This window comes from Engystomops pustulosus, chromosome 9, assembly GCF_040894005.1.
Source record: "Engystomops pustulosus chromosome 9, aEngPut4.maternal, whole genome shotgun sequence".
Lineage (NCBI taxonomy): Eukaryota > Metazoa > Chordata > Amphibia > Anura > Leptodactylidae > Engystomops > Engystomops pustulosus.
The window spans coordinates 24,060,934-24,077,530 of NC_092419.1; the positions used below are offsets into that span (position 1 = coordinate 24,060,934).

General features: G+C 42.0%; 1 protein-coding gene across 4 annotated transcripts in view; it reads right to left on the minus strand.

Annotated features, from left to right (window-relative positions):
- The window catches only part of DIAPH2 (diaphanous related formin 2), a 784,751-nt gene that overhangs the window by 597,460 nt on the left and 170,694 nt on the right, over positions 1–16,597 (minus strand). For all 4 annotated transcript variants that reach the window (XM_072125632.1, XM_072125631.1, XM_072125630.1 and 1 more), the window contains 5 exons: positions 8,767–8,841; positions 8,612–8,681; positions 6,899–7,035; positions 6,162–6,270; positions 18–128 (listed from right to left, as the gene is read on the minus strand). In XM_072125632.1, coding sequence (XP_071981733.1) covers positions 18–128; positions 6,162–6,270; positions 6,899–7,035; positions 8,612–8,681; positions 8,767–8,841 — 502 coding nt within the window. The remainder of the gene's footprint in view (positions 1–17; positions 129–6,161; positions 6,271–6,898; positions 7,036–8,611; positions 8,682–8,766; positions 8,842–16,597) is intronic.

Sequence of the window (16,597 nt, forward strand, 5' to 3'; positions counted from 1 at the left end):
AAAGAATTATTACTTACAGGTAATATTTGTTTCAATCCGCATCGTAAGAACTCGTTCCTCAGATGTATCCTGAAGTCCAGATCCTCGGGGGAGGTCAGGAGGGCATTGATAAATTGCATACAAGAGACCTGAAAAACAGAATTCAGAAATCAGTATGAAAAGGAAACACGGACAATGAAATAAATATTCATGTGGGGGCAAGCGCCGTCCTCCGAATGTCATTATCCAGCGCTTAATTATACATTACAATGTGTCCTTCACCTGCCCATGGAAAGGAAGACCATGGATTTTTAATAACTTTTTTTGTAGTGTCAGAAATAGAATTAATGAAAATTACGACTGATGATTCATTTGGAAAGTTACTTCTCCCCCTGATATCAAACAGGTTCCACCAAAGTGTAAAAAATAATCTTTCCAATGGATGCGTCACTTGTGATTCTGAATGGGGGGGGGGGGGTTTAACCCTTGACATCCAAGAATGTGTCCATGTATGAGATTAAGGAGCCGCTGTAGCCTTATAATTATGTGTAATAAAATCTAAAAATTTGAAAAATAAAACACTTGCACTGAAATAACGGACAAGCAGGGGTAAAAAAAAAGCTCTTATTTCTCTAATTTTATTCAACCCCTTTACATCTTGTATCACAGATAATTTTCCAACCTCGAAACCTGTAATGAAATATTAGCTGTAAAACAAACACACATAAATTATCGACGCATCTGATTAACGTATATATCTGCGGCAACACCGAAAAAATAAAAGCGGGGAATGAGCGCAAATCTCAAAAACGTGACAAAATTTTATCAGCTGCTCATGAGACCAAAAATCACTGAAATTTAATTGCAAATGAAAACTGATATAAATTAATCTTGAGCCCGAGGAGGAGGAGGAGGGGGAAGGGGAATATTCCAAAATGATTTTAGTCTCGTCGTGGGTGTGAATGAGCGACTTCTATGGTGGATCTAATATTTGGACACAGTTACACCCACAGCTTTAGGGGCAACAGTTTTCTGGTCATAGAGGGTGTCATCAGTCCGGACAGTTATGTCCATCATATCCAATGTAACAAAAAGTAACATCTAAGGAAACCAGAGTAACACTAAAAGGGGATAACCCTGTATCCACAGAGTAAGGGATAAGTGTCTGATTATTGGGGTGCGACTGCTGGGATCCCCTGTAATTTGGAAAACCAAGCTCCTGAGTGCCCCATGTGGAAGGCGTTGTGGTGTCTGTTGATGACCATCGTTCCATAGAAAGAAATGGAGGGATATTCACATATCAGCACCACTACACCACTTCCATTACATTCATTTTGGGGGCCCAATTAGTGTCATATATGGGTAAACCCCTCATAAGATGCTCTAAAGAAGCTCAAAGTAGAGATTAACTGGTTTGTAGATTCAGTAGTAATCTGCCATTTTTTAGGGACGGAAGCAAATCTCCTCCAACTTTTTTAACTTGTAGTACCCATTCTCACCACAATGTGGTAAGTGGTGCCATCGCCCTAGATATCAAAGCAGCGGAGCCACCATAGTCAGAATACTAATAAAACCCCCAAAATTGGGACAACAAAATATCTATTGTATATTTTCCAAAAATAATTAAAAATTCTTAAGATTTCCTGGACCAACTAGAGATACTCTTCAATAACGACCCATTCAGATGGTTGTGGTGGTATAAGGAAGCCCCACATTTTTGGTGCCAGTATGCAGTGACTCGCACCCCTTTCCTTAGTATTCGGCCACAGTCAGAATATTTCCATCCTCCCTTTGCCTCCTTCGATTTTACCGGAGCTCAGAGACGTGAAGATGCCAAGCCACGTGCCGCCTGTACATTAATAAAGACGGGAGGTGCCATCTGCTCTGACTGTTTGCTGCCAGGAGGCTTAATGGCTTGTACTGATACATCACTGGTGAAGGGACGATTCCATCACACACAACTTAATGAGTCTCGTAGTTATTCTTCCACTTATGAGAAGGTTTTCCAGCCCCTACACATCCGCGGCGCACAGTTACTCTCCTCTTTTATATACTTAGAGAATATTCAATGGACACATGTGATATGTGTGGATGTAGCAGAGCTGAACGGGCTTCATCTATGTATTAGGAGAACATGTAACTGATGACGTAACAGTATAAAGTCAGGATAGAAATAGTAAAAGATTTATCATGTTGTATCAGATACAGGAACCGGAGATCAGGCTGGAGGGAAGACGAGAGAAACAAGACTTAGGCCCCTTCCACACTAGCGAGTGTGATGCGATGAACTCGCATCACACTCGCAACGCAAGGTGCCGGGAACGCACGGCCCGAACGCTGCACCGCGGGAGTGAACTCAGCATGTCAGTTCACTCCCGCGGTGCAGGGTTCGGGCCGTGCGTTCCCGGCAGCTTGCGTTGCGAGTGTGATGCGAGTTCATCGCATCACACTCGCTAGTGTGGAAGGGGCCTTAGACAACGACCTCAGCCCCGGTCTTAGGTGACGTGACATGAGCTACGACTGCAGCAAAAAATGGAGAGGAATGGGGAAGGGAAGGCAACAAAAGGATAAGGTGGAGGAAGAAGAGAAGCAGCAGAAGAAGAATGGACAAGGAGTAGAGGAAAATTAACAAGAGGAGGAGAAGAAGAAAAAAGCAAGAGGGAAGGTTCAAAAAGAATTGGAGGAAGTGGAGAAGGAAAAAGAGAAAACGGAAGTAAGAAAAGGAGGAAGAAAAGAAAGGAAGGTGGACAGAGGAAGAAGAAAAAGGAGAATGGGAGAAAAGGGTAGAAAAGGAGGAGGTATAGGAAGAGAAAGCATGAGCAAAGCAAAAAGGGAGAGAAAAAGTGGAGGAGGAACAGTGAGAAAAGAAGAACATCAGAAGAAGGAGAGAGAAAAAAGGAGGAAGATAAAAAGGAAGAATGAAAAGGAAAAGGTGGAGGGGATTAAATGGATGAGGAAGAAGAAGAGAAAATAGGAGAAAAGGAAGAGAAAAATTGTAGGAGTTGTCAGAAGAACAGGAAAGGAGGAAAAGGAGGATGAAGAAATAGGTAGAGAGATGGAATTAGAATGAAAAGGAGAAAGAGTTGGAGGAAGAGGAAGTAGTCAGGAGAAAGGGAAAGAAGAAGAGCAAGAGAAATAGAAAAAAAGAGGAGGAAGGTTGAAGGAGACAATAAAGGAGGAAGAAGATAAATACTTAAAAATGAAACAGGAGACACAGGAGGAGGAGAAGGAGAAGAAGTAAAAAAGAAAAATAAAGGAGAAACTGAAGTTCACAAAGAAATAGAAGAAAATAAACAAAACAAAAAAGAAAGATAAAGAAAAAATAAGAAAGAGAGGAAGAATCTAAAACTGTGAGATAACCCTGAACGAGCTCCAGTCTCTCGGCTCTGCTCCATCCCTTATACGTTCTGATTGTTATCAGGCAGATTCCCACCGGATGAACATGGCCGCCCTTGTATCATCACCTTGACCCCGGATAAAGCAAATACAATCAGAGCGCGCGCCCGTCCATCACTTATCCCTCCTCTTATTGGCTTGTAAAGATTACAGGAGCGGAGGTGTCATCCCGCCTTAACCTCTGAGGGAAGAGTCATCCTCTCAATCATTATCTCATTCCACAAGTGATCCCCCAGACTTGACTTCTCCAACATCCAAGGCTTAAATAAATACGTCTTCAGAATCGTATCCTGAGGCGCCAACGCAGCACATCCGAAACTCACAGAACTTTATTATGACATCTAGACTATGGCGGATGCTGTATCTCATCTGTAGCATCATGAGGGCTTAGATACAGCCAGTCACCAGCATCAAACTATGCATCAGAGGCTAAGATACATCAGTATCGCACAGAGTAGGATTAGATACCTAGCTCTGCAGACAGTATCACACATAATAGGATTAGATACACAGCTCAGAAGACAGTATCACACATGATATGATTAGATACACGGCTCAGCAGACAGTATCACACAGGATAGGATTAGATACACAGATCAGAAGTCAGTATCACACATGATAGGATTAGATACACAGCTCAGAAGTCAGTATCACACATGACAGGATTAGATACACAGATCAGAAGTCAGTATCACACATGATAGGATTAGATACACAGCTCATCAGACAGTATCACTCATGCTAGGATTGGATACACGGCTCAGCAGACAGTATCACACAGGATAGGATTAGATACACAGCTCAGAAGACAGGAAGGAAGGGATAGGGAAAAGGGAAATCGAAAAGGAAGGAAAGAATGTGAGAGAATGTGTGACCATGAGAGAGAAATAAATGAAGAAAGAAAGAAAATAAATAAATAATGGATGGAAAGAAAAAAAGGAAAGAGAAAGAAAGGAAGGAAGGCAGGAATAAGAGGGACTAGTGTGACTTCCATCAGTCTCCCGTCTAATTTCTTTCTAGTTTCTGAATTTCGAGGCCGCTCTCCAATTACTACATCTGGACTGGTAAATTGGTGAAGTGACTCGTCTCCTCTTGTTTGCAGCTGATATTCTGCACAATTGAAAACATTTGCAGCTCGGGACATGAACGATTACACAAAGCAAGAAACAAGTGTCTGCACACAAAGGCAATAATCTCCAGGAAAACGACCATTAGCAGCGCTTAATGTCCCAAGGCTAAAGAGTCCGAATGTAAAAACCTCACAGAACCATCGTTATCCGTGTTAACAACCAATTTCCCAGGAAAAAGCTGCAATACAAAGTTCTGCACCAACCTGATAGATGTACAAAACCAAAGACCTAAGAATAACCATAAATATATAGTATACAATACATTGTAACCAGTCTGATAATATATAACAGTTATATTACAATCTAATGGTTTCTATACATCACATAACTGGTGACATCAGGAGAATATATCCCTACTGCAATATGTACAAGAATATAACTAATATAATACTGCCCCCTATGTACAAGAATATAACTACTATAATACTGCCCCCTATGTACAAGAATATAACTACTATAATACTGCCCCCTATGTACAAGAATATAACTACTATAATACTGCCCCCTATGTACAGGAATATAACTACTATAATACTGCCCCCTATGTACAGGAATATAACTACTATAATACTGCCCCCTATGTACAGGAATATAACTACTATAATACTGCCCCTTATGTACAAGAATATAACTACTATAATACTGCCCCCTATGTACAAGAATGTAACTACTATAATACTGCCCCCTATGTACAAGAATATAACTACTATAATACTGCCCCCTATGTACAGGAATATAACTACTATAATACTGCCCCCTATGTACAGGAATATAACTACTATAATACTGCCCCCTATGTACAAGAATATAACTACTATAATACTGCCCCCTATGTACAAGAATATAACTACTATAATACTGCCCCCTATGTACAAGAATATAACTACTATAATACTGCCTCCTATGTACAAGAATATAACTACTATAACACTGCCCCTATGTACAAGAATATAACTACTATAATACTGCCCCCTGTGTACAAGAATATAACTACTATAATACTGCCCCCTATGTACAAGAATATAACTACTATAATACTGCCCCCTATGTACAAGAATATAACTACTATAATACTGTCCCTATGTACAGGAATATAACTACTATAAAACTGCCCCCTATGTACAAGAATATAACAATTATAATACTGCCCCCTATGTACAATAATATACCTACTATAATACTGCCCCCATGTACAAGAATATAACTACTATAATACTGCCCCCTATGTACAAGAATATAACTACTATAATACTGCCCCCTATGTACAAGAATATAACTAGTATAATACTGCCCCCTATGTACAGGAATATAACTACTATAATACTGCCCCCTATGTACAAGAATATAACTAGTATAATACTGCCTCTATGTACAAGAATATAACTACTATAATACTGCCCCCTGTGTACAAGAATATAACTACTATAATACTGCCCCCTATGTACAGGAATATAACTACTATAATACTGCTCCCTATGTACAAGGATATAACTACTATAATACTGCCCCCTATGTACAAGAATATGACTATTTTTATAGTCTTTTTAATGTCTGTCCACATAGATATTTCCCTGCAGTGATGAATACATTGATGTGGAGCTGGAGGACGGTATAATATCATTGTGTTGCGGCTTTATGTTGTCAGTATTTCTGTACCTGGACATGAAGAGCTTCGTGATTTTCTAATCCTTCAACAATTGGTGCAAATCGTTCTTTGTTGTTGATTTCGGCGGCGGTGCTGATCGCTTCTAGAAGTTTTTCCAGTCTAGTGTACAAAATATGAAAACCGAGATGAACATTTCTCTAATAAATTTTAAAATATATCAAAATTCCTATTTGTAGAAAGTCTGATGTGGTTTTGAGGGTTGTAGAGTGCGGAGCGTTTGGTTTTAAATGGGGTTGGGCAAAGTTTGATGCCAATAGCTGCGCCATTAGATGATTAGGGGGCGTCCATCATCAAGTAAAAGGGATGACCTAAGCATAAGAATTTACAAGCAGTGGACTATTCTTTTTGGAGGACAGTATCAAAGGTCAAGTCAATAATAGATCAAGAAGCAGACAGCGCCGTTCTCAGTGCAGTGGCCAAATGAAGTTACTGCAACTTAGCTCCCATTCAAATTGATGGTAACAGATCTGCAGTAACGTGGTCTGACCACTACATGGCGCCATCTGCTTCCTGTCTCTCTCATCCACCGAGTCGCTGATCTGTGGAGGTGACCGGTATTACACCCCATTAGTCTGATGTGACCACCTATTCTAGGGATCTTTATGTATATTTTAATCTTTAATAAAGGTCATTAATATCTATTTTTACTTTTATGTGATTTTTCAATATTTATCGAGCAAAGAAATTGATTGTAATGTTCTGTACATATTCATCCTCCATCACTTACATATTGTCCTCTCCTACTATGCATATGGCGGACAATATCTTCAAGATCTCGGTCATCATGTTGGCTTGTTTGGGGTCGATAGCTCTTGCCAGAAGGGTTAAACTTCTTTCTTCTCCCAGCATCCTTTGCAGGCCATACTGATGAATTAGAAACAAATATAAGAGATTTAGAAGGACGCAGGGTTTGTCCATGTCCAACACCAGAAATGTTTTTGCTATTAAGCGCTAATCTCCCCATAACCCAAAAACCTTCCCCTGTGTTGAGTGCTCTGGAATTTAAGGGATGTGGTGATTACTGTAATTAAAGTCATCCTCCACCTAAAATACTAAATTTGACTGTATATTAGTCAAATATAGTCAATACTCCTCACTCCTTACACCCTTATAACTCATAAAGTTTCCACATTGGGTCCATTCAAAAATGGCTGCTGACTATTTCCGGGAAACTTTCTTTAAAGGGTACCTACCACCACGAATCTACCTATAAAGGTAGATCGGATGGTAGGTGGATGAAAGGGACGTGAGGATAGCTCTTTTTAGAGCTAATCCTCACGTCCCGCTAACTTTTGGGAAACTTTATTGACCTAATATGTAAATTTCATTATGCGGCTACTGGGGTGTGGAGTAGCCGGCACGAGGCTACACAGCGTGGCTACTCCATGCCCCAGTAGCCACATTACTCCTCCTACCCTGTTGCGTGCGGCGCGCAGCTCCTCGTAGCTGCACACCCTCGTCCATCATGATGAGCATGAGCCGGCTGAGCAGTCCCAGCTCCGAGGCCGGAGCTACTGCGCATGCGCAGTAGCCGGCTTGTCGGACGAGGGCGCGCAGCTACGAGGAGCTACGCGCCGCACACAACAGGGTTGGAGGAGTAATGTGGCTACTGGGGCGTGGAGTAGCCGCACTGTGTAGCCTCGTGCCGGCTACTCCACGCCCCATTAGCCGCATAACGAAATTTACATATTAGGTCAATAAAGTTTCCCAAAAGTTAGCGGGGACGTGAGGATTAGCTCTAAAAAGAGCTCTCCTCACGTCCCTTACATCCACCTACCATCCGATCTACCTTTATAGGTAGATTCATGGTGGTAGGTTCTCTTTAAGTCAAAGGCACCTCCTCCTCCACAGCATTGGTCCAGGGCAGGGTGAGGGGCGTGTCCATGACTTATAGATCCCACCCCCTATTAAATTAGGGGCCACTTTAGGACAAACCATATGGGAAACCAAAAAGTGAGAAAAAGAAATCAGCAGTAGAAAGAATGCAATGAGTATGATGACCAGACATGTCCTCTCTTCTGGGTGGAGCATAACCACCAGAAGATACTGTAATATCTAAACCAGGATGGGGGGGAGGGGGGTGTCTGTAGCCATCATGTTGTTCATTTTCAAAAAATATATATTTTTATATTTTACAAACCCCCCAGAGATATTACAGTGCACACAAGACACTATTAGAGCTTTAATTCTCTGACGTCAGATGTTCCTCTAGTTAAATCCTATCATTACATCTCGTAAAACGAACCTTAAAATGAAAAAAAAAAAAATTCATTGGTCAGAGATTCGTATTGTCAGTGATTCATTTATTTCTCTAAAAATTTGCTGAGCGGATAAAAGCCGAGACGAGATTCACTTGTCACAGAGACAATCGGCCCTGGCAGAAGATGATCCTTCATGCTCATGAGAAGAATGGGGAAGCGGCTCAGTCTGTCCCACCTACCTTATTGTTCATGAAAGCTTTCAGGCACTGGATGAGTTTATGCTGATTTTTCTTGTCAATATTTTCCTGCCTTAAGAACAAAAAAAAATTAGATAAAATTTAAAAAGGAACCTGAGAATCAAACGAAAGTGAGCAGAGAGATGGAAAATACTTACTGCTTCTTATCCAGAAGCTTCTCCAGAACATCCAACAGGAGCCCAAGGCCTTCATGTCCAAAGTTGTTGACCCAACTGTTCAAAAAAATAAAAATAACAATATTACTGGGTTGAAACTAAAACATTATGTGTTGTCACATCCTGATGATGTCACGGCTTTGCATTGCTGCAATTTAAGAGTTAACACCTGAGATTTGTGCAAGCCCCTAATGTTCCCCACAATGTTCTTAACGGACATGCCCCCTGTCTATGGTGATGGTACAACCGCCTCTCCACTAGGTGTAGAGGATGCCCTCTGTCTATGCTGATGGTAGATCCTCCTCTCCTCTAGGTGTAGAGGATACCCCCTGTCTATGGTGATGGTAGAGCCTCTTCTTCTCTAGGTGTAGAGGATGCCCCCTGTCTATGGTGATGGTAGAGTTGCCTCTCCTCTAGGTGTAGAGGATGCCCCCTGTCTATGGTGATGGCAGAACCTCCTCTCCTCTAGGTGTAGAGGATGCCCCCTGTCTATGGTGATGGCAGAACCTCCTCTCCTCTAGGTGTAGAGGATGTCCCCTGTCTATGGTGATGGTAGAACCTCTTCTCCTCTAGGAGTTGAGGATGTCCCCTGTCTATGGTGATGGTAGAGCTGCCTCTCCTCTAGGTGTAGAGGATGCCCCCTGTCTATGGTGATGTCAGAACCTCCTCTCCTCTAGGTGTAGAGGATGCCCCCTGTCTATGGTGATGGCAGAACCTCCTCTCCTCTAGGTGTAGAGGATGCCCCCTGTCTATGGTGATGGCAGAACCTCCTCTCCTCTAGGTGTAGAGGATGCCCCCTGTCTATGGTGATGGTAGATCATCTTCTCCTCTAGGTGTAGAGGATGTCCCCTGTCTATGGTAATGGTAGAGCTGCCACTCCTCTAGGTGTAAAAAATGCCCCCTGTCTATGATAGTAGAATCGCCTCCCCTCTAGATGCAGGAGATGCTCCCGGTCTTTGAAGATGGGGATAAGTCTATTCTCTAGGTATAGAGGATGTCCCTGTTTAAGATGATGGTAGAACCTCCTCACCTCTAGGTATAGATGTTGCCCCCTGTGTGTGGTGATGGTAGAACCTCCTCTCCTCTAGATGTACAGGATGCCCCCTGTCTATGGTGATGGTAGAACCACCTTTCCTCTAGGTGTAGAGGATGCCCCCTGTCTATGGTGATGGTAGAACCTCCTCTCCTCTAGGTGTAGAGGATGCCCCCTGTCTATTGTGATGGTAGAACTGCCTCTCCTGTAGGTGTAGAGGATGCCCCCTGTCTATGGTGATGGTAGAGCCTCCTCTCCTCTAGGTGTAGAGGATGTCCCCTGTCTATGGTGATGGTAGAACCTCCTCTCCTCTAGGTGTAGAGGATGCCCCCTGTCTATGGTGATGGTAGAACCTCCTCTCCTCTAGGTGTAGAGGATGCCCCCTGTCTATGGTGATGGTAGAGCCTCCTCTCCTCTAGGTGTAGAGGATGTCCCCTGTCTATGGTGATGGTAGAACCTCTTCTCCTCTAGGAGTAGAGGATGACCCCTGTCTATGGTGATGGTAGAGCTGCCTCTCCTCTAGGTGTAGAGGATGCCCCCTGTCTATGGTGATGTCAGAACCTCCTCTCCTCTAGGTGTAGAGGATGCCCCCTGTCTATGGTGATGGCAGAACCTCCTCTCCTCTAGGTGTAGAGGATGCCCCCTGTCTATGGTGATGGCAAACCTCCTCTCCTCTAGGTGTAGAGGATGCCCCCTGTCTATGGTGATGGTAGAACATCTTCTCCTCTAGGTGTAGAGGATGTCCCCTGTCTATGGTGATGGTAGAGCTGCCACTCCTCTAGGTGTAAAAAATGCCCCTTGTCTATGATAGTAGAATCGCCTCTCCTCTAGATGCAGGAGATGCTCCCGGTCTTTGAAGATGGGGATAAGTCTATTCTCTAGGTATAGAGGATGTCCCTGTTTAAGATGATGGTAGAACCTCCTCACCTCTAGGTATAGATGTTGCCCCCTGTGTGTGGTGATGGTAGAACCTCCTCTCCTCTAGATGTACAGGATGCCCCCTGTCTATGGTGATGGTAGAACCACCTTTCCTCTAGGTGTAGAGGATGCCCCCTGTCTATGGTGATGGTAGAACCTCCTCTCCTCTAGGTGTAGAGGATGCCCCGTGTCTATTGTGATGGTAGAACTGCCTCTCCTGTAGGTGTAGAGGATGCCCCCTGTCTATGGTGATGGTAGAACCTCCTCTCCTCTAGATGTACAGGATGCCCCCTGTCTATTGTGGTGGTAGAACCTCCTCTCCTCTAAGTGTAAAGGATACCCCATTTATGGTGATGGTAATATGTCTCTTGACTGGGTACCGAGAATGCCCCTTGCCTGTGGTGATGGTAGAACCACCTCTCCTCTACATATATAGGATACCCCCTGTCTATGGTGATTGTGGAACCTCCTATCCTCTAGGTGTAGAGGCTGCCCCCTGTCTATGGTGATGGTAGTTTATAAGGTGTAAAGATATAATTAGAAAGATTTGTTTTACTGCCCGACCATCCATATACTGTTATCGGATCTCCCTATTCTATGAGTTCCCTTGGTCATTCTCCTTTGCCCCCTCTTTAGTACGGACATGTCCTTCTTATAAACATACGCTCCGTGCTGTTACATCATCTGCAGCTCCCTTCACACATCCTTTGATTCTATTTGCCTTGTAAGCAGCTGCCTGGCAATAATAATAATAATTATAATAAATCCTTTATTTGTATAGCACACACAGGTTAGGCAGCGCAGTACAGAGCTCGCCAAATTGGTCCCTGTCCCCAATGGGGCTCACAATCGAAACAACCTATGAGTATGTTTTGGGGTTTGGGAGGAAACCGAATGACCTGGAGGAAACCCACGCAAACACGGAGGAAACTTACAAACTCTTTGCAGATGTTGACCCTGGGGCTTGAACCAAAGTCCCCAGCCCTACAAGGCTATAGTGCTAACCACTGAGCCACCGTGTTGATCTCCAAAGTTAAGTTCAGTTTACATGGTATTATAATTTCATATAACTTACATACAAACAAAGGTAGAAAACAATTAATCTGCGGAAAAATCCTACAACTTACAATAAACACAAAGTATATTAGTTATTAAATCACTTTTGCCAACTTTTCCTGCAGAACTTTCACATTGTATTTACTGCAAATTTTAGAAGAATGTTAATCTCATGCAGCGACATAGACACAGCGAATACACGAAGCTCTAAACACTGACACATAGAGGAAGTGTCATCCAACGCTGCAAATTGTAACAATGGATCCGAGAGGAATAAAGAATTTTTAGGTGCCAGAAACTCATTCATATATAGAAGAAGATACTTACTATGGAAATTCACCAACAGGATAACTACTATAATACTGCCCCCTATGTACAAGAATATAACTACTATAATACTGCCCCCTATGTACAAGAGTATAACTACTATAATACTGCTCCCTATGTACAAGAATATAACTACTATAATACTGCCCCCTATGTACAAGAATATAACTACTATAATACTGGCCCCTATGTACACGAATATAATTTCTATAATACTGCCCCCTATGTACAAGAATATAACTACTATAATACCATCTCCTATGTACAGGAATATAACTACTATAATACTGCCCCTATGTACAAGAATATAACTACTATAATACTGCCCCCTATGTACAAGAATATAACTACTATAATACTGCCCCTATGTACAAGAATATAACTACTATAATACTGCCCCCTATGTACAAGAATATAACTACTATAATACTGCCCGCTATGTACAAGAATATAACTACTATAATACTGCTCCCTGTGTACAAGAATATAACTGCTATAATACTGCCCCCTATGTACAAGAATATAACTACTATAATACTGCCCCCTATGTACAAGAATATAACTACTATAATATTACCCCCTATGTACAAGAATATAACTACTATAATACTGCCTCCTATGTACAAGACTATAACTACTATAATACTGCCCCTATGTACAAGAATATAACTACTATAATACGGCCCCCTATGTACAGGAATATAACTACTATAATACTACCCCCTATGTACAAGAATATAACTACTATAATACTGCCCCCTATGTACAGGAATATAACTACTATAATACTGCCCCCTATGTACAAGAATATAACTACTATAATACTGCCCCCTATGTACAAGAATATAACTATTATAATACTGCCCCCTATGTACAAGAATATAACTACAATAATACTGCCCCCTATGTACAAGAATATAACTACTACAATACTGCCCCCTATGTACAGGAATATAACTACTATAATACTGCCCCCTATGTACAAGAATATAACTACTATAATACTGCCCCCTATGTAGAAGAATATAACTACTACAATACTGCTTCTATACAGGCAACATGTGAAGTAACAGTTTGTTCACTTCACTTTTCATTGTAACATCATTAAAGTTGATACGTTTTTCCCATCAGTTTCTCAGTATTGCATAGAACAGATTTCTCTCCCCTATGTTGCTCCTACGGTTTTTGCCTCTAGTTTGGGATCCTGTGTGACAATGATGATTTACAATCGCGTTGCCGCCTACATGTTTTGTATTTTTTAAAGTGAATTATGTGAGCAGATGTTATACCTGGAGGTGCAAAATCTGAACAGTTTATTAAAAACAATCATAAACAATTCATCTTCTTTTCTCAATTTTTTGACAACACAAAGTCAACAAAAATAGAACGACAAACTTCAGACGACTCTTCCCAAACTTGAGGCTCGATAGGATGAAGGAAGATCGGAATTATTTTACTGTACAATCATTTAAAAAATATTGTGGTAAAAATTGGCGCTGAATAATAAATGAAATATTTGGGCTTGGACATAAGTGTCTTGAATTGTACTAAAAATTGTAAAGCGACTAATGGGTGACATTGAAATTTTAGGGAAATGTCCTGAATTGTGGAGCAAATTTTCTAATTTACCATCTTAAGGATGAAGCAGGTGACAATGTTTAAAAAAAAAAAAAATTATAGAATTGGGGTTTTAGAAAAAATGACTAATATTCAGCAAAACTTCATCACAAAAATGAGGGAAATTTCATTTTAAGGAAAGAGAACAAAGTAATAACACAATCATAAGAAACAATAGGAGGGAAGGGCCCTGATCACAAGAGCTTACAGTCTATGAGGATGTGGGGGTGACACAAGAGCTTACAGTCTATGAGGATGAGGGGGTGACACAAGAGCTTACAGTCCATGAGGATGAGGGAGGACACAAGAGCTTACAGTCTATGAAGATGAGGGGGTGACACAAAAGCTTACAGTCTATAAGGAGGAGGGGTGACACAAGAGCTTACAGTCTATGAGGATGAGGGGGTGACACAAAAGCTTACAGTCTATGAGGATGAGGGGGACACAAGAGCTTACAGTCTATGAGGATGAGGGGGTGACACAAGAGCTTACAGTCTATGAGGATGAGGAGGGACACAAGAGCTTAGAGTCTATGAGGCTGAGGAGGTGACACAAGACCTTACAGTCTATGAGGGTGAGGGGGATGACACAAGAGCTTACAGTCAATGAGTATGAGGGGGAGACACAAGAGCTTACAGTCTATGAGGATGAGAGGGACACAAGAGCGTACAGTCTATGAGGATGAGGGGGTGACACAAGAGCTTACAGTCTATGAGGATGAGGGGGTGACACAAGAGCTTACAGTCTATGAGGATGAGGGGGTGACACAAGAGCTTACAGTCTATGAGGATGAGGAGGTGACACAAGAGCTTACAGTCTAGGAGGATGAGGGAGTGACACAAGAGCTTACAGTCTATGAGGATGAGGGGGTGACACAAGAGCTTACAGTCTATGAGGATGAGGGGCTGACACAAGAGCTTACAGTCTATGAGGATGAGAGTGTGGCACAAGAGCTTACAGTCTATGAGGATAAGGGGGTGACACAAGAGCTTACAGTCTATGAGGATGAGGAGGTGAGACGAGAGCTTACAGTCTATGAGGATGAGGGGGTGACACAAGAGCTTACAGTCTATGAGGATGAGGGGGTGACACAAGAGCTTACAGTCTATGAGGATGAGGGGGTGACACAAGAGCTTACAGTCTATGAGGATGAGAGTGTGGCACAAGAGCTTGCAGTCTATGAGGATGAGGGGGTGACACAAGAGCTTACAGTCTATGAGGATGAGGAGGTGACACAGGAGCTTACAGTCTATGAGGATGAGGGGGGACACAAGAGCTTACAGTCTATGAGGATGAGGAGGTGACACAGGAGCTTACAGTCTATGAGGATGAGGGGGGTGACACAAGAGCTTACAGTCTATGAGGATAAGGGGGTGACACAAGAGCTTACAGTCTATGAGGATAAGGGGGTGACACAAGAGCTTACAGTCTATGAGGATTAGGGGATGACACAAGAGCTTACAGTCTATGAGGATGAGGGGGTGACACAAGAGCGTACAGTCTATGAGGATGAGGGGGTGACACAAGAGCTTACAGTCTATGAGGATGAGGGGGTGACACAAGAGCTTACAGTCTATGAGGATAAGGGGGTGACACAAGAGCTTACAGTCTATGAGGATTAGGGGATGACACAAGAGCTTACAGTCTATGAGGATGAGGGGGTGACACAAGAGCTTACAGTCTATGAGGATAAGGGGGTGACACAAGAGATTACAGTCTATGAGGATAAGGGGGTGACACAAGAGCTTACAGTCTATGAGGATTAGGGGATGACACAAGAGCTTACAGTCTATGAGGATGAGGGGGTGACACAAGAGCGTACAGTCTATGAGGATGAGGGGGTGACACAAGAGCTTACAGTCTATGAGGATGAGGGGGTGACACAAGAGCTTACAGTCTATGAGGATAAGGGGGTGACACAAGAGCTTACAGTCTATGAGGATTAGGGGATGACACAAGAGCTTACAGTCTATGAGGATGAGCGGGTGACACAAGAGCTTACCGTCTGAGATGGCAAAAGGAAAAAGCTAAATTGCATTGAGGCATAAGAAAAGGTGACAGTAGAGTTGAAGCTTTTGATAGATTTGGGCATTTAGAGAAAATCATAGAAAAGTTTTGTAAAAGGTTTTTACTGGGTTGATAATGAATTGTCTAAATTAAGAAAATATATCACTAACATTTTTCGTAACAAGAATGAAGCACATTTTCAAAGGCAATTATGAAAAAATTGTTAAAATATACAGCTAATGACCTAAAACAGTGGAAAGCTTTATTGTAATGGAGCCTCTGCCGTCACCAATTTGTAGAACTTGACTTTTCGTATGGAATGGAATCTTAAAAGTGGGACTTCTTATTTTTCAAACTTTGTAAAAATGACTATTTCTATATATTTCCACGGAAATTCCATATTTTAAATACAAAGAATTTTTTATTAAATTGGTTTTACAAAATTTGTGATAGTCAAGATTTATTTGTTGATAACAGATCAACATCAATTTGGTAGGGGTCTGGGCACAGTACTAATACTGCTATCCTGTATATTGGGGTACAACACAGTACTACGACTCCTATCCTGTATATATGGACACAGCACAGTACTACTACTCCTATCCTGTATATATGGGCACAGCACAGTACTACTACTCCTATCCTGTATATATGGGCACAGCACAGTACCACTACTACTATCCTGTATATATGGGAACATCACAGTACTACTACTCCTATCCTGTATATATGGGAAAAGCACAGTACTACTACTCCTATCCTGTATATATGGACACATCACAGTACTACTACTCCTATCCTGTATATATGAGCACATCACAGTAATACTACTCCTATCCTGTATATATGGGCACA